Raw genomic sequence first — 25,802 nt, 5'->3', positions numbered from 1 at the left:
ACAGTTTGGAGTTGACATTACATGAGGTACAAAACCAATTCAGTTTCTTCCAATACAAAACAAAAACAGGAACAGAAATACCTGGAAAAACTCAGCAGGTTGGCAGCATCGGCGGAGAGGAACACAGTTGACGTTTCGAGTCCTCATGACCCTTCAACAGAACTAAGTAAAATTAGGAAAGGGGTGAAATATAAGCTGGTTTAAGGTGGGGGGGGGGGGACAAGCAGCCAGTGATAGGTGGAGATAACCAAAAGCTGTCACAGACAAAAGAACAAAGAGGTGTTGAAGGTGGTGATATTATCTAAAGGAATGTGCTAATTAAGAGTAATCTCCTTGGTTATCTCCTCCTATCACTGGCTGTTTGTCCCAACAACCCCCCCCCTCACCCCTTAAACCAGCTTATATTTCACCCCTTTCCTAATTTTACTTAGTTCTGTTGAAGGGTCATGAGGACTCGAAACGTTAACTGTATTCCTCTCCGCAGATGCTGCCAGACCTGCTGAGTTTTTCCAGGTATTTCTGTTTCTGTTTTGGATTTCCAGCATCCGCAGTGTTTTGTTTTTATCTCAGTTTCTTCCAATGCTGTGTTCATTACCTTTAAGAAATAGTTACTATCATCCAAGAGGACTATTTTTCCAAAAGTATACTTTATTCATAAAATTTATAAATTTTACATGACTGTTTGAAGTTGACATTACATAAGGTGCAAAACCAAATCAGTTTTTTTTCCATTGCTGTATGTTACTCATTACTTTTAAAAATACAGTTACTATTTACAATATTAATTACATGTCAAACATACAGCCCGGGGGAGGGGGTTTAACCCAGTTTCCAGCCCCACGGTTAGGCTGAGAGGACATGGCCAGGGTGAAGTGGGACAGCTGCATCTCATCCAGGAGTCCAGAGTGGGGGCGGGGCCAGGATCGGGCGGGAGGGAGGGAGGCGGGGCCAGGCTCGGACGGGAGGCAGGGCCAGGCTCGGGCGGGAGGGAGGCGGGGCCAAGCGCGGGCGGGAGGGAGGGAGGCGGGGCCAGGCTCGGACGGGAGGGAGGGAGGCGGGGCCAGGCTCGGACGGGAGGGAGGGAGGCGGGGCCAGGCTCGGGCTGGTGGGGCCAGGCTCGGGCGGGAGGGAGGCGGGGCCAGGCTAGGGAGGGAGGCGGGGCCAGGCTCGGGCGGGAGGGAGGCGGGGCCAGGCTCGGGTTCTCGCGAGATTGTGGAGGGGGGGAGGGGCGGAGACTGAAGGCCCCGGGCTCGGAGGGAGAGTGTGCGCTGGCCGATTCACAGAGCGCGATTTGAAGGCGAGCCGCGATGGAGGAGATCAAAGAGGAGCCTCAGGCGGTGCAGAACGTGGAAAATACTCCGCACGAAGAAAACGAAACGCCGGATAAAACGTAATGAATTTCTCCCCTTTAACCTTCCCGCCTGCCGATTCCCTTCCTCAGCCTCTGTGTGTGTGTGTGTGGGGCCGCCTGAGCTTCAGGCCTCTCCGGCCGGTCCCTGCTCAGTCCCCCCGCCGTCCCGCCTCTTTCAGCTTAAAACTTCTCACCAAGTTAGCGCCCCTTCCCACCCCCCGCTCCCTCCCCCTCTCCCCCCCCCCCCCCCCCCGGAGCCCCCGCCGCCCGCAAAGCCCCCCCCCCCCCCCGAGCGGGTCTAACACCCGCTTTGTCGCGCACCCGGACCCCCATTTCCATCACAATGTGCCCCTCACTCTTCCACCTGAAACGCGGGGGGATTTGGATCCTGCGATTGATGGTTTTTTGCGACGCGCTTTTCCTGCGGCGCAAATTCGGCTTTTTGTCTTTTCTGTTTCCCGCTCGGAGGGAAAGTGGCTTTGCTGTTTGTGGCTGTTCAGGGTGGGGGGGGGGGGGGGGAGGTAGCTTTATTCCTAACCCTTTGGGGGAAGCTAACCATTCGTCGTTTAAAAAACAATTGAAAATAAGCGGGGTTTAAGCAGCCTTCATTGTAGTTTTATAGCCTTTACAGTTCTCTCTCGGCCTGAATCTGAATATTTTCCATTTGCTCTCGGGATCGTGGTCTAAAGGTTTTCCTTTTTATTCCTGAGTAGTGACTCTTTCCCGTATCCTAGGCAAATTGCTGTAATTGTTTCCTCATTGTACACCTAACAAAGAAGATGCCCACGTGGTACTTGGTAAACGTTTAATATATTCGAATGTAATCATTATAGATCAAAACTGCCCATTGAAAATAAAACATCCGTCTGCCTGTATGAAGGCACATTTACAGCACATTAACATTGTTCGTAGAGAGAACATCCTCCACGATTGAATGTGGAAGAGATCCCAGTGCGAATGCTACCTGCCTTGTTATGGTACTTGTAAGAGTAAAGATAGTTTTCATCCAACAGCCAATTAGTGTCAATGGGTTCAGCCGACATATGGCCTCAGTTGCCTTTAAAGCAACAGAGTCAAAATCCTGGAACTCCCTCCCTCACAGCACTGTGGGTGAACCTCCACCACAGGGACTGCAGCGGTTCAAGAAAGCAGCTCACCACCACCTTCTGGAGGGCAGTTAGGGGTGGGCAATAAATGCTGGCCTAGCCAGTGAAGCCAGCATCCTGTAAATTAATAAAATAAATTGTCTTTTTTAGATCGTTTTTATGGTAATTAGAAAGTTAGTTAATAGTGAGATCCTGTGTCAGCAAACGGCTATTTAATTATCTTTTATACATTCCATTGCTTACAGATTTTACGCGACGACATTAAGCTTTCAAGGTATAATTCAAATTTCAGCGCCTTGCCAGACCAACCATTTAGCATGGATGAGCCGAGCAAACTAAGCTACATCCTTCTGACTAGTTGTTTCCTCAATTTGTTTCATAGTCTGGGACTGATGGCAAACTGATTAGATGAGCACCATTTGATTTCTCATTGATAATATATCAGTACTTTGCATGTGATATTTATAATACTGATCTGTGGTGTCCAGAACCCATGTTTTCATGAGACCCAAGAGCTGCTGTTAGAGACTGTGCTAAAGGTGAGTGGCTTTCCACCCTACCAGCACCCCTAACAGCCTAAACTACATGATGGACGCATGATTCAGTTAACAGCAATATTTTGAGACAGAACAACATGAATTCTAGCCCTGTTCCAGGATTAGTACATAATCTAGGCTGTAGACCTGCTGTATGTGCTGTCGTTGGGATGAGAAATTAAATTGTGGGTCTGTCAGGTGTATATTAGAGAACCTGTAGTATTATGTAGAGTGGCGATCTCTATTTTTTCCCTCAACCAACAACCCCAAGATAAATTTAATGTCATTGTGATAATAAAGACCTGTATAAATATAAGTTTGATATTTCCAATAGGGACTGACTGCATTGTGCAGAAGGGAACATAGGAGAGTGATACCCATGCCCTGGTTTTCTGAATCACTATGTTTCAAGTCTCCTTTCCTCCCATTAAAAGCACCTGCTAGAATGCGAGTGTTGTGCAATCTATCAGTGGCAAGGAATCTACTAAATAAGTTTTATTCTAAAATGTAGGAGTTCTGCTATATTGGGTTATAACTTTGTTAAATTTGCTTTCTAAACATGTTTTAAAATAAATACTTTCTTAGTTCATTTTCTATTTGCTTATGGTAAGCCACAGCAAGCAGTTAGAAAATCAAATGGGTATGTTGCAGCATGCAATTAACAACTTATATTTATATAAGCCCCTTCAATGTGAAATGTCCCGAGGGGCTTCAAAGGAAAATTATGAAACAACGTATGACACAGAGTCACATAAGGTGATAGTAGGTCAGATAACCAAAAACTTGGTCAGAGGTAGGTTTTAAGGACTGTTTCAAAGGAGGAAAGCGAGGTAGACAGCTTGGAACCTAGACATGACCACCTATAGTAGAACAATTATGATTGGGTATGCACAAGGCTAGAAATTGAAGAGTGCAGGCTATCTCAGAGGGTTGTGGGATTGGAGGGGATTATAGAGATAGGGAGGGGTAAGGCCTTGGAAGGATTTGAAAACAAGGATGAGAATTTTAAAAACAAGACATTGCTTGACTGCGACCCAGTGTAGGTCAGCAAGCACAGGGGTGATAAGAGAATGGAACTTGCTGCAAGTTAACACAAAGGCAGCAGAATTTTGGATGACCTCAATTTTCAAAGGACCGTGGGAGACCACCCAAGAGTGCATTGGAACAGTGAAGTCTAGGGGCAACGATGACATGTATGAGGGTTTCAGCAACAGATGAGCTGCGACAGAGGTGTTAAAAGGTCGTTTTTCAGAGCGTGAATATGAGGTTGGAAGCTCATTTTAGGATGAACTAAAACACCAAGGATGCAAGCTGACTGGCTTAATCTCAGATTGTTGGTAGTTGGGGAGCAGAGTTTGGAGCGGGTACCAAAAATTCTGGCGTCAGAATTGCCAATGTTTAATTGGAGGAAATCAAAGGACATGGTATATTAGGTTTTCTAACAGGGACTACAGTATAACTGTAAAGAAGTACGGCTGCAATTATATAAGGTCTTGGTGAGACCACACCTGGAGTGCTGTGCAGTTTTGACTCCTTACCCAAGGAAAGATATACTTACTTGCCTTCGAGTGAGTGTAATATAGGTTAACTAGACTGATTACTTGGGATGAGAAGATTATCCTATGAGGAACGATAGGGTAGATTAGGTCTATATTCTCTGGAGTTTAGAAGATTGACAGACAATCTGATTGAAATATAAAATGCTTAATGGGCTTGAAAGGGTTGATGCTGGAAGGATGTTTCCCTGGGTTGCAAATTTTGAATTGGGATTACCCTCAAATAAGGGGTTAACTATTTACAACTGAGATGAGGAGCAATTTCTTCACTTAGAGGATTGTTGGAATTTTTTAGTTCGGAGAGCTGTGGATGCACAGTCTTTGAGTATATTCAAGACAGAGCAGCTGCAGCAGTGAAGGCAGGGGGATTGTTCTTACTGGTCCAATTGTTGGGGATGGGAACAATGAGGGGTAGCACCACACTAACATTTGACAGTCTACATTCACAGAGGAGGAATGACCACTTGCAGGAAAGCTAATTTCATCCTGAAACTATCCTGAAACAGTCAGCATCTGGAGTGGATAGAGGGGGAGAAATCACAAGGGAACAAATCATAAATCCTTATCATTCTAATGTTTAACACTGGGGCAAAAAAGATCTCTGAAGGCAAAGGGGCACATTAGTGGGGTGGTGAAAGAGGCATATGGGACACTTGCCTTTATCAATCGAGGCTTGGGTTACAAAAGTAGGGAGGTCATGCTGGAGTTGTGTAGAACCTTGGTGAGGCCACAGCTGGAGTACTGTGTGCAGTTCTGGTTGCCACATTATGGGAAGGATGTGATTGCACTGGAGGGGGTGCAGAGGAGATTCACCAGTGTGTTGCCTGGGATGGACATTTAAGTTATGAAGAGAGGTTGGATAGACTTCGATTGTTTTCGTTGGAGCAGAGAAGACTGGGGCGACCTGATCGAGGTGTACAAGATTGAGGGGCATGGACAGGGTGGATAGGGAGCAGCTGTTCCCCTTAGTTGAAGAGTCAGTCACAAGGGGCCATAAGTTCAAGGTGAGGGGCAGGAGGTTTAGGGGGGATGTGAGGAAAAACCTTTTTACCCAGAGGGCGGTGATGGTCTGGAATGCACTGCCTGGAAGGGTGGTGGAGGCAGGTTGCCTCACATCCTTTAAAAAGTACCTGGATGAGCACTTGGCACGTCATAACATTGAAGGCTATGGGCCAAGTGCTGGTAAAAGGGATTATGTAGGTAGGCCAGGTGTTTCTCACGTGTCGATGCAGACTCGATGGGCCGAAGGGCCTCTTCTGCACTGTGATTCAGAGGTCAGTAGATTTTTGGAAACTAAGAGAATTAAGAGAAAGTGGGGGAAGGTGAAGTTGAGGTAAGCAGTCAGCCATGATCTTACAGAATGATAGATCAGACTGGAAGGAGAGTATGACCTACACCTGTTCCTACTTCTGTGTTCTTATGACTCTTAAAATCTATGAGAATAAAGAGAAGATGATGAGGTGCAAGCAGGGCTGGGACAGGCAGCTAACTCATTAACCACAAAACTGGTTCATAATCTACACTCTGCTTTTTGGGGAAGGAGTTGCATTATGCACAGAACTTTTGAAGTTTGCTTAATATTGTATAATTTTTCAATTATAAATCCCACTAAAAGATATGGTTGTTATTGGGTTGAAAGCTTTCAATATTTCGTTGGAATTTTGAGACAAATGACTCCCTTTAGAACATTTGATTACTTTGGTATAAAGTTAATGTATTTTTCTTTAATATCTAGTGAAGAGGATGAGCCTTCAAAAGAAGAGACTTCAAGTTTGAAGGAAAAATCCATAGGAAACAAGAAGTCTAATAGATTTCATCCATATTTAAAAGAGAAGACAACAAATGGAGACAAGAAGGGTTATAATCGTAACCGAGTGTTTATTAGCAACATTCCGTATGATACAAAGTGGCAAGTGATTAAAGACCTTATGCGGGAAAAAGGTAACTTATAGAAGGAGTTTTCGTACATGAATAACAAAATAAATCCACATTTTACCATCTTTTAATACTTTAAGGTTTTAATTTTACTGATGACATAGTAAATGAGAACACAAAAGTGCAAGCGTAAATAAAAATGAAGCAAAACTTTCTATATTCATGTTTTCTTGAACAGCACTAATGACGCCATTTTTTTGTGCTTTGAATTTGGCCTTAAAACATTTAGCTTAAGTGAGGGCAGACCTTAAAGCTGATTTTTTGCTTTGATACAAACATATGCAATATTTTATCTTGTTTGGTCTAATCTGTAATGCTAAAGTCAGCCATGCATAAAAGTTAAAATTGCTATTTTATAGTGGGGTGGAGCAAAAGAGCGTTTTAAGAGCTCCGCATCATGCTTACTTCATGTGCTTTAATTGTTCCAATATTTTACAAGTGGGAATACGTTGAAGCTTTTATGGATAATATTGTCCGAAGAGCCCATCCAGTAGCCTCTCACTGCTTCCAGGATGTACAGATGAGGACTTTGATTAGTCAATTCTGCCTTGCAAAAACACCTGGCAGAAGAAAACTAAAAATATCAGGCCCTCATGATACCTGAAGAGCGACAGTTCTAGGATATTTGTAGGACAAAAATATTCTCTGTGGGATTGAAAAGCCACCACCTGGAACATTTCTCTTTGGGGACATTATATAAATGCAAGTTGTTTGTTGTTGAGATGTCTTGAGATACAGGCTATTCTGAAAACCTTTTAAAAAGCATGGAAATTATGCTAAGGCTTCCAAAATGTAGCTCCAGAACAAACTTGCATTGTTTATTTTTTTCCCAAAAGACAACAGGATTTATTTTTTGGCCATGGAGGGTTTACGCCAAGAGATACATGAGCCATGCAAAGAGTGGCTTCTCTGCTTCTTTAGTGTTTACTTGCAGTTGTCACCATTCCATTACTTTTGTAGATTCCAGTGGGTTGCATTTGGATCATTTGAGGCAAGATTTTTTTTGTGTGAAAGATTTCTCATGAAGTCTGTATTCTCTTTCACTTTGGTCGAAGTCTTTCTTGCCCTTGTCCTCTCTCAAAAAGATCAGAGTCAATTTCTTGGGACAACAATAATTTGTTGAATACCTGGATTCCAGCAATTTTTCCCTTTTCAGGGCATAAGTTTCTGGAACTTGGGCTCCACTAGATACTTCAGTTAAGTAGTGCTGGGACTCCAAAGAGAGCCTATATTCAGTCCAACTCATAGAGATTTGGGTATAATTGAGTGGATACTCCCAAAATGAATTGGTTGTGCAGTTTGGATCCAAAGATTCTAGACTCTATGAAAACAAGCTTCAAGATAGTAACACATTATAGATCATTTGGATTGTGCACCCAAGAGTTTGGGTGAGTTTAGTTTTCAGTTCTGGCTGTCATTACTTTATGATCTTCATAAAATGGGACAAATGGAAGCAGCAAAGGACATTAACTTGGATGTACACCCACCTCTTGTAGTATGATTGTGCTGATGAGAAAGAACTTGCATTTGTATAGTGTCAAACCATGCCCTTCTCCCAAAATGCTACACAGCTAAACTTTTAAGTGGAGTCAGTATAGCACGGACAAAGGTATTTAAAAGCAGTTTGATTAGATGTATGGTAACTCAAAATTACGTTCACTACTTAACTAAGGAGAGCCTATATTTGGTCCAGCTGTATAGAGATTTAGGTATAATTCAGTGACTGACCTTACCACCCCCACCAAAGTAGTGGAAACTCCTGGGATCATGTGCTTACATTCTAAGGATATATAGCACACTAAATTGTTTTTGTCTAATGTTAATGTCTTAATTACAACCCCAAAATGTGTACCACTTGGACTGTCAAAGTCGGTGCAAAATAGGATGGGACGAAGTGCCTTTAGATTCATTTTTTGAAGCTGGAGGACACCATAATTTACCACAAGATCAAGCATTCATCTAGTTGCTGCAGAATGGGAGCTTGTCAAAAAGCTTGCTCAGCAATTATCTTGTAATCACTTTTCCATTGCTGCCCCTGATGGAAGACTTGGTTGCTTTTTTAAAAATATTCTTTCACGGGATGTGGGCATTGCTGGCTAGGCCAGCATTTATTGCCCTTGAGAAGGTGGTGGTGAGCTGCCTTCTTGAACCACTGCAGCCCATGTGAATCTATACTCCGTATCCATCTATCTTTGGAATTTAGTTTCTCACTTACAGTGGTGTCACCTTATTAATATTCCAGATCCAGAATGTTGAGCTTCACTGAACTGCCGTATCTTATTTGAACTGATAAGATTACATCCGTTGGCATGTTTTATTTTTATCTTGGGAACTCATGTTTCCAAATTTCAGTCTTGCACTGAAAGAAAGTTGGATGTTTGTGTATTGAAAGAAAATGGATACATAGGATCAAGGTTATTTTTTCTAGGGAATGTTTTCCTTTTTAATGACATCCTTGGCAATCTTGTGACAAAGCAATATTTGTTAAATTGGCTGTTGGCATATATAAGCCTGAAGCCTAGCTGTTCACGAACTGGAGAAAGTTAGTGCCCAGTCAGGTGTGACACATACCGTGCAGTTGCACTGTTCTGTCGGCAGGTCCTTAAAATAACTTATGCTTTGTACAATTTCCTTGGTTTGATTATTATTTTACAGTTGAGTCTGTTCAAATTTTCCTATATACAAATGATTTTTAACAACTTTTGCATGCTCTATTACTGGAATCAAATGTGAGATCATTATTAGATGACTTGATATAGGTGTGGTGTTTCTCATTATTTTAGGTATTATTCAGCTCCACATGCAAAGCTTCCTTCCCTATTTCCCCTCTTGTCATTAAAATTATACAAACTCTTATTTGTTATTTAGAATTTTTCAAGACCCTAGGATGTAACCACATGTTAAATAAATGTGTATAAGTTTTGGTAGAGCACCTGATGAAAGCATGGCACGAACCTCTTGAGGGACAGTATACCTGGTATTTTCTCCTACTATTATAACAGTTTAATTTTTTTTGGGCTAAACTATATTAGTGAGTATATAGAAAACTGCACCTACGGTAGGTAATTAACATTGTGAAGACCTGGTTATTGCAGTTCACTGCACACAGGTATTGTTTTGATTTTAGGTGCTGGTAAATTATCAAACAGTTTGATTATTATGGATGAATATAGCTTAAATTTTACAAATTTTCAAAACTTTATTATCCAAAATAGTGCATATTTTGTACAAACTGATTTACGAGTAGATGATTGACCAAGAGCAATTTGAGATTAGCAGGAGCCGTGTAGGCATTTGAGACAAAGTATCAAACGGTGTAAAGGCCTTTCCAATAAGGATTTGTTCTGTTTTGCAGCCATTTGTATAATTCTGGGCTTTGTTTAGGCCTTGGGATGGATTATTGAAGTCCTATAATTGATGGTTGAGCATTGTAACTTCTAAATACATAGAAAGTGAAATTTCCTTATTGTGCACATGGCAATGTAGGTTTTTATGGTGAAAGGAAATTGCATCTGGAAGAGAAAATGTAGAAAATTACTGATGCTTGCCTTTAAGTCTTGGGAGAAAACTGGAAGTTGTTTTACTTCCTTTATCGTCCTTATTAAGTAAGATGGACATTGGTTCCAAGTATTTTTAATTCCTTTATTATTGAGCCAATTACTGGAGCTTAAAATGATCTTGTGCAAAGTACAATGTCTGTAACTTTTGATTTCTGCATCTGTTGTAAGGTGACACAAAGTTTAATTGTGAAGCTCAATGTCTTGGATTTGGATTTAGATTTTTATGCCATGATATGGCTGAATTATTGCTTTTGTGTGTTGTGCAATAAGCATTTTCATTGCAGTATTGTGTCTATGTATTTGTGACTTTACACATCCAGGGTTGTAAGCTTTGTCACCTTAAAACAGTGTATTTTGACTGCCACAAAGTTGGCTTTGATAGGAAAATGTATCTTGTTTTAGCAATGTCGGATTGTTTATTAAATGGTAGTAACAACATTTGTTATTTGTTCACCAACTATATCATACAGGCCAAATCTGTTTAATTAGCTGCTATATGATAGTAAATGTTGTTTGAATCCGATTCGGATGATGCAGGTGACAAATCTTTGGGGGAAATGTTGATTTTTTTTCATTTTAAAAAATTGTTATGTATTGTAATTACTAGGAGGTGTGCTGGTCTGGTGTTGATTGTTGGTGAATAATGGGTTGTTCCTCTGTAGTGTTGTGTAAGCGGCAACAGTGAAGTAAGTGTGTGGTCTTTTAAATGCATTGTTTTTGGTATTTCCCCTCTGTATATCTCATGTAGTTGGTGATGTTATATACGTGGAACTCTTTAAGGATGCTGAAGGAAAGTCAAGGGTAAGTGGGAAAATCTGCTCGGGGGTTCATAAGGTCCTCAGCAGTTTTATTTTTTTAACTTATTGTTTAGTACAGGTAGCTCAATTTAAGGTGTTTGTTAGCTAGGATGCCCTTGTATTTATTGCCAACTCTGCTTTATGCTGGAGTTTGATTGTGTTGTCTGGCATTATGAAAGGGATAATCTGCAGGCCTGCAGTGGATATTTTCATGTTTAATTGATTGGACTGGTGTTACTGTAAACAAGTTGTAATGCATTGCTTGCTTTTACAGAAAAGTAATCCTAAACTATAGGAGGTAGTTGCAGCAAGGGCCTGTTATATATAATTACAGTAGTTCTTTTGTGAATCCTTTTCCTGCATATTGTAACAATTGAAATAAAACATTGAAGAAAATTGTGTAACTTCATGCTCTAAACTATTGTTTCTTCTTCCCCCTTTGCATTGCTTGACATCTGACTTTAGGGTTGTGGGTGAGTAACTGTCTATCTTTATTAATGTTCAGTTGTTAAAAGTATTTTGTGTTTCAACTAGTTATATATAAAAACCAGACTTTGTTTCCCTTTTAAGTCTTTGTGTATCCTGGAATATTTCATTTTAGATTGAGTGCTTCCTACTTAAGAACAATGCATTCAACTCTTTTTAACCTTTCAAAGAAAATCACAGACGCCATATTTAGGTCGTAGATGTTTTGAGTAGCAGCTTTTATCTTGGCTTCAGAGAGGTGCACGTGCTGCTACTTCCCAAGGTACAGAGTGCATGCACCGGTTAACTGCCCCATTTAAAACTTGCTGGAATAGATTTGCTAAAATCAGCCACCAGGAAGACCAGGTGGACTTATAGGATAGGATCAGGCAAATTTACATGGGCCTTTCACATCCAGCAGCAATCCCTAAGTGTCAGGAACTGGCCAACATGTAAGTATTTAATGTGTTACAAGATTATAAGACCCAAACCCAAGAACAAAATTTGTCTTTTACAATTGATGCTGCATTGCTGTATTATTTAAGAACCAATGTTACATTTTGTATTATGCAAATGGAATCTTGAAGAATTCTAGTATTTGATGAGTTGTATGATCTCGCACATCTTTTTAAAGCCCATTAATTTTTGGGAAAATAATGGGAGAGATACAGTTTTTTTCTGTATTTGGGCACTCTTGCCCAGTATCAAGAATATTTCTTTTATAATTTCAAGAAAATGTTTCTTATTTAGTATTGCAGATGTATGAACAGAACTCCCATTATATTTATTAAAATTCCAGATTATAAAGTTTAAAAGGGACTAGTCTAATTGCTGACTGCAAAGATACTGTCTTGGTGTAGGGCAGTATGGCAGGAAATATCTGGTGGACAGGTTGTATAGATAGCAGTCAGTGCAAGATGCATGAACTGATTCTCATTTAATTGAGACCCACTTTATTTTAAAAAATAATTTTTCATTCAAATCTACAGTGTTGTGGAATTCAAAACTGAAGATTTAGTTTCAAAAGCTCTAGATGTTATGAACAAATATGATCTTGGTGGAAGACCACTTAATATAAAAGAGGTGAGTAGTAATCATTGCTCTAGTCCTTGATGAAGAGGTTCTAGAAACTTGTATTTGAACTGAATATTTCTCATTTATGCAGTTCCAAGTATACATTTACTAAGCTAATGTAAATGGGAGTTTGGGCAAAGTATTTCAAAATGGCTTTTTTTCCCCATTCATTCATGGGATGTGGGCTTCGCTGGCTAGGCCAGCATTTATTGCCCATCCCTAGTTGCCCTTGAGAAGGTGGTGGTGAGCTGCCTTCTTGAACCGCTGCAGTCCATGTGGTGTAAGTACACCCACAATGCTGTTAGGAAGGGAGTTCCAGGATTTTGACCCAGCGACTGTGAAGGAACGGCGATATATTTCCAAGTCAGCATGATGAGTGACTTGGAGGGGAACTTGCAAGTGGTGGCGTTCCCATCTATCTGCTGCCCTTGTCCTTCTACATGGTAGTGACCATGGGTTTTATGCTTACCCCTTATCCATTCAAATATAATATGAGGTATGGTGGGGACTGGACAACTGTCACTTGTTTACTTGGTAAAATCGCAATATTTTGAATTGGCCATGAGAAATTTTCTTGGCTTTCCATGTTTTCTTCCTGTAAAAATGACATTTTAACTGTAATCATTGGTCAGTCAGTTTTCACAGTGCAGCATCCCACAAACGCCAAGTTAGATAAGTGATGGGTGAACCTGTTTAGGAATTTGCAAAACTGAAAAACAGATTTGAGTTTTTTTTAAAAAGGCATGGTAATATACACAATATACTTGCTATTTGCCTTTAACTTGACTAACGCTTCATTCTCAGCTCATTTGCTTTGCGTAAACAACATTTTGCCCTCAGCCTCTTCCCTTTTTCAAGAGCTTGCTGGATTTGCAGGTTAATTTTTGGTTAATTAAGAACTTGAGTAATCTTAACAATCCCATAATTGTCATCAACCGCTTTGACCCAGAAATTGAACAATGCTGATTGTGAAGTCTTATTCCTTTAGGTTGTAAATTGTTCTTAAGATTAAAGACACTTTCTTTTTAAAAAAATCTTGCTTTTCCTATCTTTATTTCTTTCAATCCAATCTTTCCCTCTTTATTTCTCTTTCTGTGCCTGATTGGATTCTAATTTGCCCTTATTCCAAGTCATCCTGTTTCTCTCTTAATCCTTAATCTCACTGGTTAAGGAAGTACATTTAGTTCCACCTTTCACTAAGGTACCAGCTATCCTGTTGCCATCTCCATGCTGTTAAAAATTAGGCCACAGAGAACAAAACGGGGCATGCTGTGGGTTGACCCAACCCATTACTACATTGCTGCTTTCGTTGGAGGGTGAAAGCCCAGGTGTTGAATAGTTTAAGATTATATCATTTCTAACATGACACAAAACAAAGGCTATGCATGGTTTGAGGTGGTTTATTTTGATGCAGAATTATCCTGTAAACTTAATTGTAATGTTAAAGTGCAAAAAAAAATCGGTTTTAGAGTCAAACCAGGGGGTTACTTTTCTAGACTGCATTGTATGAAGGCTGATGACATTGACTACTTTTGGTGCACACCCACAAGCAAATAAAGGGTTTGACTTCCTGAAGTGATATACCTTCATGAATCAGGAATGCTCTGTGGCAACAATTACATTTTTTTGCAGCTTTTTTTGTAAGAGGGAAAATAAATTTGCATATATGACCCACATAGCATCCTGTGGTGGTTCTGCGAAGGAAGTGAATGGAATAATTATGTGGAGGCCCCATGCTATTGTACAGATCCTGATTAGTACGCACTTGAGTTAAATATTTGGGAAACAGTGACTTGGCAGTGCCTTGGGGTAATGAGACACACTGGACTTGGTAGATTCATGACATTTGGTAGGAGGAGGATCACATGTTCTATTCCTTGGCCTCTGGCAGCTATTTAAAATCCTTATCTTTTTCAAAAGTCAAACCTTGCTTATAGCTTCAGAGCAATAATGGGATTCATGTATTTCGAAGGTGGTACGCCTTTTGTAGCAGACATGAGACAAACCACCCTCAAACACCTGTTGGAGCTCAGCCACCTTGGCTAGTTTGTCAGAGGTGCCAGCACATTAAATTTGTGTTGTTTCGTTTGGTTTCGCTCTTTACCTATTATACATTTTAAATGGGATTGCAACTATTGAAAACATTTTCTCCAAAATAAAAGTGCAGGAATTTTCAGGAACAGGGAATAGCCCTGCAATAAAAAAAACTTTCTGCTTTAAATTTTTGATTTGGATCCTTCATTAGTGGAAACTGTCATGAATTTAGACATTTGTAATATAGGGATGCATGGACAGTTTCAGCAGGAAATGTTGCATCAAATAACAGATTGACTGACTGTGTGATCAGGGCCGAGATCCTCTTGAAATGTGGAGGGTGACTTTAGATTTGTTCTGAGAAACATTTAACAACTAACTCTTGGCTGTTCTATGCATTGGGCTCTGTTTGACATTTGCTCACAGACAGACAGGCTAAGGGATGCCCTTGATAGTTCTCTGGCAGTGCTTGTTGTAATTTATGGAGAGAAATATTTTAAATAATTTAAATGAATGGCACAGTGGTTTAATATTGAGAAATGCAATTGTCTAATGATGTAGACAGGAAGTTTAATTGGCTTAATCAGTTCTGAGATTGGCTCAGTGTTCTAATGTAATTTAGAAATATTTTTTGTCTAATGCTGTGGATAATGTAGGACAAAAGTAAAATGTTAAAAATACTCAGCAGGTTAGTCAGCATGTGGGGTGAGCAGATAAGTTAACAGAACTGTTCTGATTAAGTTTTATACCTGAAACATTATTTGTATGCTTTGTGCACAGAGGCTGGCTAACCTGAGTATTTCTAACATTTGCAGTTTTATTTCTGCTGCTGACAATTTCGGAGTTTAACTTATTAATGGTTAAGCAGCCTGCGATTGCTGTTTCATTATGCCTTTGAGCTTTGACCCTTCTAAATTGAAAGGATTTGGAACTATGTTTTAGTGGGGAAACTGGATAGTAGTTAATCTCGGGTAAGCTTTCAAAGCAGCAGAATGATTGAATCCAGGTAACCCCGTGGTAATGTTCCACTACATAAGTAAATAACAGCTTTCCACCTTATCACCCCCTCCCTTTAAGCCGCATGCCATGCAGGGGACAAACAGGCCGTGCAGAAAAAACGGCCCCTTTAAGATGTGTGCAAGGGTGTTTGTGCAGCAATCTTAACACAGTAAAGCGAAATTAGAAGGAATGTTGCTACCCACCATCTTGCTATATCCCCATATGTCCAGAAACACATCCCAATCTGATCACCTTTTAACATAACTTTTATTTCCTTTTTAATTGAAAAATATGAGCAAGTTTATAGGTGCCACAAAAATGAGCATAACTAAGCGGCCTCTGCTTCAAATGAATGCTGATTTAGAGATGAAAATTTAGAGCTTATGTAATTTTTTTTTGGAATATGCAATTGTATTAGTTTCAATGCCTTATTGTATCATATAGGATGCTGATGGAGAGCATGCCCGGAGGGCAATGCAGCGTGCTGGTGGTGGTTCGTACCCTGGTGGACCTGGGCCAGACATGGGTTCACCAATTGTTAATTTGCCACCAAATCTGGTCAACAACCCAAATATCCCCCCTGAGGTCCTCTCTGCTCTGCAGGCTGGAAGACTTTTACCAACTGTATTTGTTGCTAATGTGAGTATATAATTTTTCTTATTTCCCTTAAAAAAAAATTGAAAGACAGTTGTGCTGTTTTGAACTTTGGGTTAACTGCCTCTCTTTTGTGTTTAGCTTGACTTCAAAGTGGGTTGGAAAAAGCTGAAAGAAGTATTTTCCATGGCCGGGACAGTGAAACGTGCAGATATCAAAGAAGACAAGGATGGCAAGAGTCGTGGAATAGGAACTGTGATATTTGAACAGCCTCTTGAAGCTGTTCAAGCTATCTGTATCTTTTTCCCCTTACACTGATGGTTTAAGATATCATGCTTTGCAAATGTTTTTGAAGCTAATGTTCATAGACTTTGAATCTGCACTTTAATGGAGAAGCCTTAATTGTTTTTAGATGTTAACATGGAATTCAAACAGATAACCAAGATAAATATAGGCCTAAAATTTTCTGAAGTGGGGCATCAGTGTGCACTGTTGGGCTGATAATTCGGCTCAATTATTTTGCTCTGTTTCTGCAAGTGTATGTTTCATTAGTTGTCCAAATGCAAAGCCATTGCTATCCCTCATTGTGATATTTGAAAGGTTGATTTTTATGCTTTGGTTGCTCTTGTCACCCCTCTGGTCAGTAACTGAAAATTACTTCAGTTAATTAATTCATCATCTGAAAAGGAACCTCAATTTTTATTCTTAAGAGGAAAATGCACACATTTGAGAAATTTCTGCATTTAGATGACTTAGTAAGTTGTTATGATGTTGCAATTTGTCATTTGAACCTTGTCAGATGTATATTCCTTTGCTCAGTTTTACAAAATGTGTCATATACAAGTGAGCAAGACCAGTAGAATGCTCATCAGTCATGTCACTTTCACTCATGACATAAAATGCTGAAAACTACGATCTTGCATAATAATGAATACTCGCAAAAGGGAAGCTAACCTGAGGGCAGGAATAAAATGATCTGTTCTGTTCCATTTTTTGCATTTTTTCCTAAATTCTGTCATTAGCAAGGCCTTTTTTATTGCCCATCCCTTGTTTGTTTTAGATCATAGGTGCTTCTGTGTCTAACTGGGCAGAAGTCTGGATAGGTCAGCATGATTGAAGGTACTAAATATGATTGATGTGGAACGATCAGTTTTGACGGTAAAGGAACATGTTACAGATCCTGGTCTGATGTATCAGCTATATATTATAAATTACGTGAAAACTGTGTATAAGTAATGCACATTCATTGGAGTTTGTAGTAGACATACCCCTTTGCCATCTGTTATGCTTCTCATAAATAGCTGAGATCCTTTTACAGAATTAGGCACTGTCAATTTGTCGCTGTTTTAATTTCCTTAAGTTGTTTACAGCTATGTTCAATGGACAGCTTTTGTTTGATAGACCAATGCATGTGAAAATGGTAAGATTTGATTATATTATTACAACTATGATGTGGAAGAGCTTGGAAATAGATCAGTTCTCCATTTACAAACCAAATTATTTCCTTTTTTAATACAGGATGATAGGTCTGTTCCACATGATGACTTTCGTTCCATGGATAACAAGACACCACAGTTACCTCGTAAGTCTAATACAAGATACTGTAATACAAACTATATAAGACGTCAGTTCAGACATGTGCCACAATAGTACCGTAGTTGGCATGAATAAACTTGCTGATTTGCAAAGTGCCTATATTGCACTGATTTCATGTCTGCTGTTTTGGTTTCAGGTGGACTTGGAGGTATTGGAATGGGACTTGGACCTGGTGGCCAGCCAATAGCTGCAAATCAAATGAATATGAACAGTGCAATGGGAAATATGGGATCTGGAGGTATGAGATTTTAATGAGAAAGGAAAGGGGCATCTAATACTGTGTAACATATTTAAATAGTTAAATATACTCATATAATTATAACTATTTAATCTCTTAGGAATTGGAATGGATGGGCCAGCCTTTGGGGGAATGAACAGAATGGGTGGAGGTGAGTTTTCTGCCTAAGAACCCAAGTTTTTAAAAGTGTAAGATTATTTATTGTTTATTGTAAGTTTTTTTTTCTTTCCCAACCTAAAGGAATGAGTGGTCCCAGTGGTTTCAGCAGTGGAATGGACGTAATGAACAACATGGGAGGATATGGTGGTGGAAACATGGGAGGCATGGGAAATATGGGTCGAATGCCAGGTAATTTTTTTTTCTGTCTGCTTGCCTTGAGGCTTTATTATTTTTGATAAGTTTGGTGACCTTTTTATTTCTTGTCACAGGTATGGGTACCATGGATGACTTCAGAGGAAATATGCCTGCCGGAATGGGAAACATGGGAGGAATGGGCGGAAATATGGGAGGAATGGGCAGCAACATGAGTGCCATTGGAGGGATGGGCAACAGCGTAGGTGGAATGGGAAGCAATATAGGAGGTAAAGGTTTTCTTTTAATATTTGCTGTATTTAAATATGTGTATTTGTGCTCTTATAGTGGTAGTCACTTCAGTTTACTGTTGGTGCACTGATTTTTAAAATTCATTTATGGGATGTGGGCATCGCTGGCTAGGCCAGCATTTATTGCCCATCCCTAATTGCCCTTGAGAAGGTGGTGGTGAGCTGCCTTCTTGAACCATTGCAGTCTATGTGGTGTAGGTACACCCACATTGCTGTTAGGGAGGGAGTTCCAGGATTTTGATCCAGTGACAGTGAAGGAACAGCGATATAGTTTCAAGTCAGGAAGGTGAGTGGCTTGGAGGGGAACTTGCAGGTGGTGGTGTTCTCATCTGTCTGCTGCCCTTGGAGATGGTAGTGGCTGTGGGTTTGGATGGTGCTGCCTAAGGAGCCTTGGTGAGTTTCTGCAGTGCATCTTGTAGATTGTTGGTGGAGGGAGTGAATGTTTGTGGAAGCAGTGCCAATCAAGTGGGCTGCTTTGTCCTGGATGGTATCAAGCTCTTGAGTGTTGTTGGAGCTACACACATCCAGGCAAGTGGAGACTATTCCATCACACACCTGACTTGTGCCTTGTAGATGGTGGACAGGGTGGGGAGTCAGGAAGTGAATTACTCGCCACAGGATTCCCAGCCTATGACCTGTTCTTGTAGCCACAGTATTTATATGACTAGTCTAACCCCCATGATGCCGATATTGGTGGATTCAGCGATGGTAATGCCATTGAATGTCAGGGGTTGATGGTTAGATTCCCTCTTGTTGGAGATGGTCATTGCCTGGCACTTGTCTGGTGCGAATGTTACTTGCCATTTGTCAGCCCAAGCCTGGATATTGTCCAGCTCTTGCTGCGTTTGCACATGGGCTGCTTCAGTATTTGAGGAGTTGCAAATGGTGCTGAACATTGTGCAATCATCAACGAACATCCCCGCTTCTGACTTTATGATGGAAGGAAGGTCATTGATGAAGCAGCTGAAGATGGTTGGGCCTTGGACACTATCCTGAGGAACTCCTGCAGTGATGTCCTGGAACTGAGATGATTGACCTCCAACAACATTGTTCTAGGTATGACTCCAACCCGCAGAAAGTTTCCTCCCTGCTTCCCACTGACTCCAGTTTTGCTAGGGCTCCTTGATGCCATACTCGATCAAATGTGGCCTTGTTGTTAAGGGCGGTCACTCTCCCCTTACTTCGGGAGTTCGGCTCTTTTGTCCATGTTTGAACCAAGGCTGTAATGAGGTCAGGAGCTGAGTGACCCTGGCAGAACCCAATCTGATAGTCAGTGAGCAGGTTATTGTTAAGCAAGTGCCACTTGATTAACACTGTTGATGACCCATCCATCACTTTACCAGTGATCGAAAGTAGACTGATGAGCTGGTAATTGGCCGGGTTGGATTTGTCCTGTTATTTGTGGACAGGTCATACCTGGGCAATTTTCCACATTTTCTGGGCAGATTCCAGTGTCGTAGCTGTACTTGAACAGCCCTCCAAATGTTTTAGTGAGTTTATGCACTGAGTATCTGAAACATAACTGAACTTGGGATCTTCTCAGTTTAATGTTTTGTGTAGGGTTAACTGAAGGGAGTATGCCAAGTGGCTTTGGTACCCTTAAGTTCTTTTTGAGAGAGAGAAATGGGTCGGAGTACCTGGTCCTGATCACTATCCAGCAACTCCTTTCTGGATGTGCCCATGTGAATGTTGGAGGAACACTGAATCAAACTGGGTTATGTTGTATATGATTAACTTCTGAAACTAATGAATCAATGACCTATTGTCATGCTATATGATTACATGGGACTAATCATGAAGAGCGAGGTTAACCTCAGTGCCTCAGCAGCTTAAATTGGATATATAACTCTCACACCTCCAGTTTTTTCTTTAGTATGGAAGCCATTCTATAAACAGAACTTAAATGTTTAAACAAGTGGGAAAAACCTCTAAAAACTTTGTTTTTATGCTGCAAACTCAGCTTTCAAAAGTATTTCTTGAGATGTCTTGCATTTCAAAACAATATTAATTTTATATATTTGTTCCAGATATGTACCGTGCAGGAATGGGGTCAACTGGAATGGGAGGCAGTTTCGATCGTGAATTTGGAAGAAGTGACATGGGAATGAATCGTGGCTTTGGGGACTCGTTTGGAGGAATGGGTAAGAAACCAAAGACATACTTTTTTTTGTGTGATATATGTAGTTGCATGCTGTGTATGTCGCTTGCCAAAATTAAGACTAAGGGAAAGATGCACCATTTAAAATGTTCTTTTTGTGACTCATTTGAAGAACCCAAAGTTTACAAAATACCCTTTTCTTTTCTATATTACAAGTTATTGCATTGTTTTGATTGCATTATTTTTGTATGAGGGCTCAGTATGATTCTTTGAAGAATCCAAGACTGAGAACGTAACACACTAGATCCATTTTGTATATATGGAATTATTTTTTATCAAACTCCCAGTTATGAAATGGGAGTGAGAAGCATGATGAGTAAGTGAAAATTTGATATTGATGTACAAATGTGTAGACCACTTCTTGGAAATCTTGTCCTATCCATCACTTTTTGTTTAAAATTACTAACCGTTTCAACATGCCTGCCTTGCCTATGATACCTGCACCTTTGTATACAATGCTTGAGTTGAGTGGGTTTTCTAGAAAAATGAAAGATTGTGAAGATGCTATAAGCTCAAATCTTTTAAAGGTGTTTTTGCTCTAACTGCAACTTTATTTTGTCCAATGAACTGAATTTCTTTCCAAAAAAAACAATTTTAAAGGTGACCTTTGAAAATCAAAGTTGCCAGGAATTTGCTTTTCTGTTTAATTTATATGGGAAACTGGGTGGTGCCAGTGGATTAAATACTGAGACCTGGGCTTTAAAACCTGTCTACACTATGGGCAGCAGATACAACATTGATGTCAATGTGAAATAAGTTTGGCAGTTGTGATGACCTTTGACCTGCAAGCCATACAGTAAGGAATATTTGTAATTTATTTTAAGTTCCGTGGAATCTAATTTTTTAATGTTTGAAAAGGCCCTTTAAGAGTTTGCATCAATGGTAATTTTCTTAGATAATAAGAAATCCTGATCCATTTGACCTGGAAGTGGTACTAAAGGAAGGAAGTTTAAAAAAGAAGCCTTGTGGCTGGAAGACACAAAGTGGGGCTACAAGCAGAGGAGCTAGAGGGTGGAGGCAATCAGTGCACAGATGCAAAGAGAAAGCGCACATGGACAGAAAGACAAACACAGAATTCTTGTGCGGAGAAGAAGCAAATTGTTGTCAGGAAGAGGTCAGATTTTCTGTTTGACAGAAAATGAGATTGGAGCCCTTGGAGGTACTGAATGAGTTGGATAAAAAAGCCCGAAACCTGAGTGAATAGTTTAAAGATGCTGAAGAGCTGGGTGTTTTTTTTTTTACCCCAGAAATGGCCAAACCATGAACTGGGGCAGTATTGGTTGGATGGTTGAAAAGGAACTCGTGACCCAAGGGGGAGAGGGTTCCTAGAAGTGTGCCTTACTGATAGTCATATCCATGAAACTTGAAGGTGAAAGCAGTATAAGGGTGCTCGGCAGAACGAGGGTCAGTGTGGGACTGGGTAAATAGTACTGCCCAGATAGTGATGTAGAGAGTGACATGATGGTAGACAGTATGTAGTCAAGTCTGGAAGGAGCCAGCATGGAGATTGCACCCATGCTAGGCGGTACCTTGGAGATGTGTATAGCTTTGAGTTGTTAATAAACTGTTTATGTTCAACCATACAAGCCTCCAGATCTCTTAGTGAGACACCAAACAACCCTTAGTACACTGGCCTGCTTGAATAAAGAATAGCATTTGTGGAACTGTGTTAGCTATGTGGTGTCACATATGTGCAGGGAGCGATGTGAATGCTTGTGGTTGTGTAAAATCTATCTTTGTCGTAACGACTATTTTGAAAAAAAAAAGTGGAATTTACCTTTTTACTTTAAGTATAATTTGCCTGTTAATTCATGTGTAATTTGCATTGGTTCTGATTTTAAAGTAAAGGCTACAAAAATGGAATTCTTTTGCTAATTTTAAGTTTTTCTGAAACTGGCTTTGTTACTCTTAAACTTTGGCTGGTGTGAGAAGAGTCACACTGAGTTCCTTTTCGCAGCAGGGCTGAGGGGCATTGTTGGTGCAGAGCAGAGGGAGTACTTGATAACCACCCTGGATGCCCAAAACGGTTTGTTCCATTTCCTGGCAGTAATCTGTCATACTGAGTACAGAAATTATCTCCAGCCGTTTGAAAAATGATAGATATTGATGGTCAGAATATGTTTGGTTTAGATACCTCCTGTCAGTAAAATGAATTGGTTAAAAATTTTCCTTGCTTAAAAATTCCTTTTATGTATCGCCTATCTGAAAAAAATCAGATATCACTTCTGTAGAGCTGAAAAACGAAATTAATTGTCCAAATGGCCTTTTCTTTTCCTTTGCTAACTTGAGTACTTATAGAACACTTGCTGCCTATGCCATCTGCCATAGAAATATAGTGAAAGGGAGATGCCGCATGTAATTTGGCACTAATATTTTGTTGGAGGGTGAATGTACAGCCTTTGCTCAAAGATGAATGGCTGTAGTACTTCATGTAAAGTCCTCTTCCTTTTGACCTTATTTGGCAATTGTAATTCAAGTTTGAGAATTGAGAAATATTCCTGGGCATTTGAATAGTTTGCTCTTTTTTTGTGGCTATGAATTGGTCTAATTGTTTTTGTGTGATGTGAAAATTCTACTTCTGTTAATGAGTTGTATATAAATGTTTTCCATTGGTTTTACTCCTTTAGGAGGTGCAATGGGTGGAGGTCTTGGAGGAAGCATGGGAGGTGGAATGGGTACCACTGGCATGGGTCCTATGGCATCTGGATTGGGTAAGTTTTAATTCTTAATGGTGCAGTTGTTTAATATTTTGAATGGCCTTCCAATCTGCAGTTAGCACAAAAGTATTTGGAGGACATTAAACTTTTTTAAAAAACTTTTCTTGGGAGTTGACCACTTTTTGATTGTTTACTGGCCAATGCATCTATTCAAAAACACAGTAATATGTTCGAATTTGGAGATTGTTTGGGATGGAGGGGAAAGACTGAAGTATTGAGGTACCTTTGTGATTAAATTACGGATAGCTTGTTGGTCTGTTACCATAAACAATACTATTACTATTCAAAATAATCTGCATTGAATTTGTTGGAGGCGGGGGGGGCAGAAACCTGGATGACAATGTAACCCATTCTAGCTTTCTCTCTAAGATAAAAGCAAAAAATTGCGGATGCTGGAAATCCCAAACAAAAACAAAAATACCTGGAAAAACTCAGCAGGTCCGACAGCATCTGCGGAGAGGAACACAGTTAACGTTTCGAGTCTGTATGACTCTTCAACAGAACTCTTTAATAAGTTCAAAGTGGGTGACTTCACATTGAACTCCATTTGCCATAGTTTTGTCCACAGACTTAATCTGTTAATTTGTTCCTTTGCAACTTCCTGCTCCCATCTGCACTGCTTAGTGTTATCTGAAAATTTAGATATGCAACTCTCTGCCTTCATCCAAGTCATTATTAAATATGGTGAAAAGTTGAGGCCCTAGAACAAATCCTTGGGAATACCAGTTTTCCATTAATCCTGGAATATTTTTTATGCATAACCTAACTGGTAATGTTTCAGGACCAATCATATTTCAATTTCATACATTCCCCATAATTCCCAGAAACAAGAGCAGTGCAGATATTTGGTCGTGCCTTTATTTGTTGAGGCCAAGGGACCAAAGATGCCCCTGGAAGGAAAAGATGATTTCTGGCACAATGTAGTGTTGTGTAGCCTCGTTTAAGATACTTTGTTGAAAATTAAAAGACTGTTATTCTGTGTTTGAATTGGTAACACGATAATTAAAAAAAAATTGAGTTGCTTATCATTTTAGCTAAAGTGATTTTTTGAAAAACTTGTATTTACATAACGTCTTTCACAATCTCAGAATACCCCAGGTGCTTTACAGCCATTGGAAGTACTTTAGTGCAGCCACTGTTGTAATGTAGGAAACTTGGCAGCTAATTTGTGCACAGCAAAGTACAATAAACAGTGATGAGATGACAACCAGGTTTTTTATTGTGGTGATGGTTGAGGGATAAATATTGACAGGACACAAATGAACTCCTCTGCTCTTCTTGAGTAGTGCCAGAGGATCCTTTATGCCTACCTGAGAGGACAGCTGGTGTCTCTGCTTAACATCTTAAAGCATTTCTGACAGTACAGTACTCCCTTGCTGCATGCACTGAAGTACTATGTACTGTAGACTCTGGAAGGCCTGAACCTACAACCTTCTGACTGAGAAGCAAGAGTGCTGTCAGTGAGCCAAGGCAGAGTGTAAGATAATTTGGTATATCTCTAATTTAAACTATTGAACTTTGCTATTGAAAAGCCTTTTTCAATCTGTTTTGCACCACAGGTGGTGGAATGCCTGCTATGAATAGTATGGCAGGAGGCATGGCAATGGGTATGGATCGCATGGGTTCCAGTCTTGATCGAATGGGAACTGGAATGGGAGTAGGACTCGACAGGAGCATGGATATGGATCGTGGATATGGAAGCTTGAACACTGGATCAATGGGAAGTGGATTAAGAGATCGTGGAAGTGGCTTTCGAGGCTGTCAGATTTTTGCAAGAAATGTAAGCAGCAACTTTTTGTTTCTAAAGGTTTTTCTTATGTATGAAAAGACACACATGCACATATAACAGTTGTAAATATTTTGTTTTCAGCTTCCATACGATCTAACATGGCAGAAACTAAAGGAAAAGTTCAGTCAGTGTGGTGAGTGTTTATCTAGTCCTGTTGTTTTGCCCCAATGTTCCCACTAGCGATACGGGAAGATTGATTTTCTTGGTGTGTCTTTTAGGTCATGTAATGTTTGCTGAAATAAAAATGGAAAATGGCAAGTCCAAGGGTTGTGGAACCGTGCGTTTTGATTCCCCAGAAGCAGCGGAGAAAGCCTGCAGAATGATGAATGGCACAAAGATCAGTGGGAGAGAGATAGATGTGCGCATGGATCGTAACGCATGAATGAAAACCATGTGATGTACAGAAAAATACAGCATGTCTGATTAGCTTTATTGTTCTGCTTTTTGTTTTGTACCGAAATGATTTCCAACATCTTAGTGGAAGCTCATCTGTTGTGTGAGCTATATTGTAATTTTAAAGATTGCCAACCTTTGTAATTGAATATTGAGACTGTTGTATGTTTACGTAATTTCTGTTATCAATGTCTGATTTTTTTTATATATATATAATATAGACAACACATCGCTGGTCACTTCTGTTTGAATGGATAAACTGTTTTTAATAAAATGTTGTCTGACTTAAATTGTTACCAAAA

General features: G+C 40.0%; 1 protein-coding gene across 1 annotated transcript; it reads left to right on the top strand.

The window, feature by feature from the left end:
- The first annotated feature begins 1,209 nt into the window (after positions 1-1,209).
- myef2 (myelin expression factor 2) lies at positions 1,210-25,802 on the top strand. Its single transcript, XM_078529951.1, has 18 exons — positions 1,210-1,390; positions 6,285-6,490; positions 10,793-10,845; positions 11,307-11,314; positions 12,296-12,389; positions 15,858-16,052; positions 16,149-16,302; positions 17,378-17,427; positions 17,526-17,589; positions 17,740-17,841; positions 17,942-17,992; positions 18,082-18,189; positions 18,270-18,422; positions 20,471-20,584; positions 23,229-23,312; positions 24,878-25,098; positions 25,189-25,240; positions 25,326-25,802. The coding sequence occupies exons 1-18, from the start codon at positions 1,308-1,310 to the stop codon at positions 25,487-25,489; spliced, it is 1,956 nt and encodes a 651-aa protein (XP_078386077.1). The 5' UTR covers positions 1,210-1,307; the 3' UTR covers positions 25,490-25,802.

The sequence above is a fragment of the Cetorhinus maximus genome, chromosome 26 (assembly GCF_964194155.1).
Source record: "Cetorhinus maximus chromosome 26, sCetMax3.hap1.1, whole genome shotgun sequence".
NCBI classification, from domain to species: Eukaryota; Metazoa; Chordata; class Chondrichthyes; order Lamniformes; family Cetorhinidae; genus Cetorhinus; species Cetorhinus maximus.
This window is presented reverse-complemented; position numbering and strand designations above follow the sequence as displayed.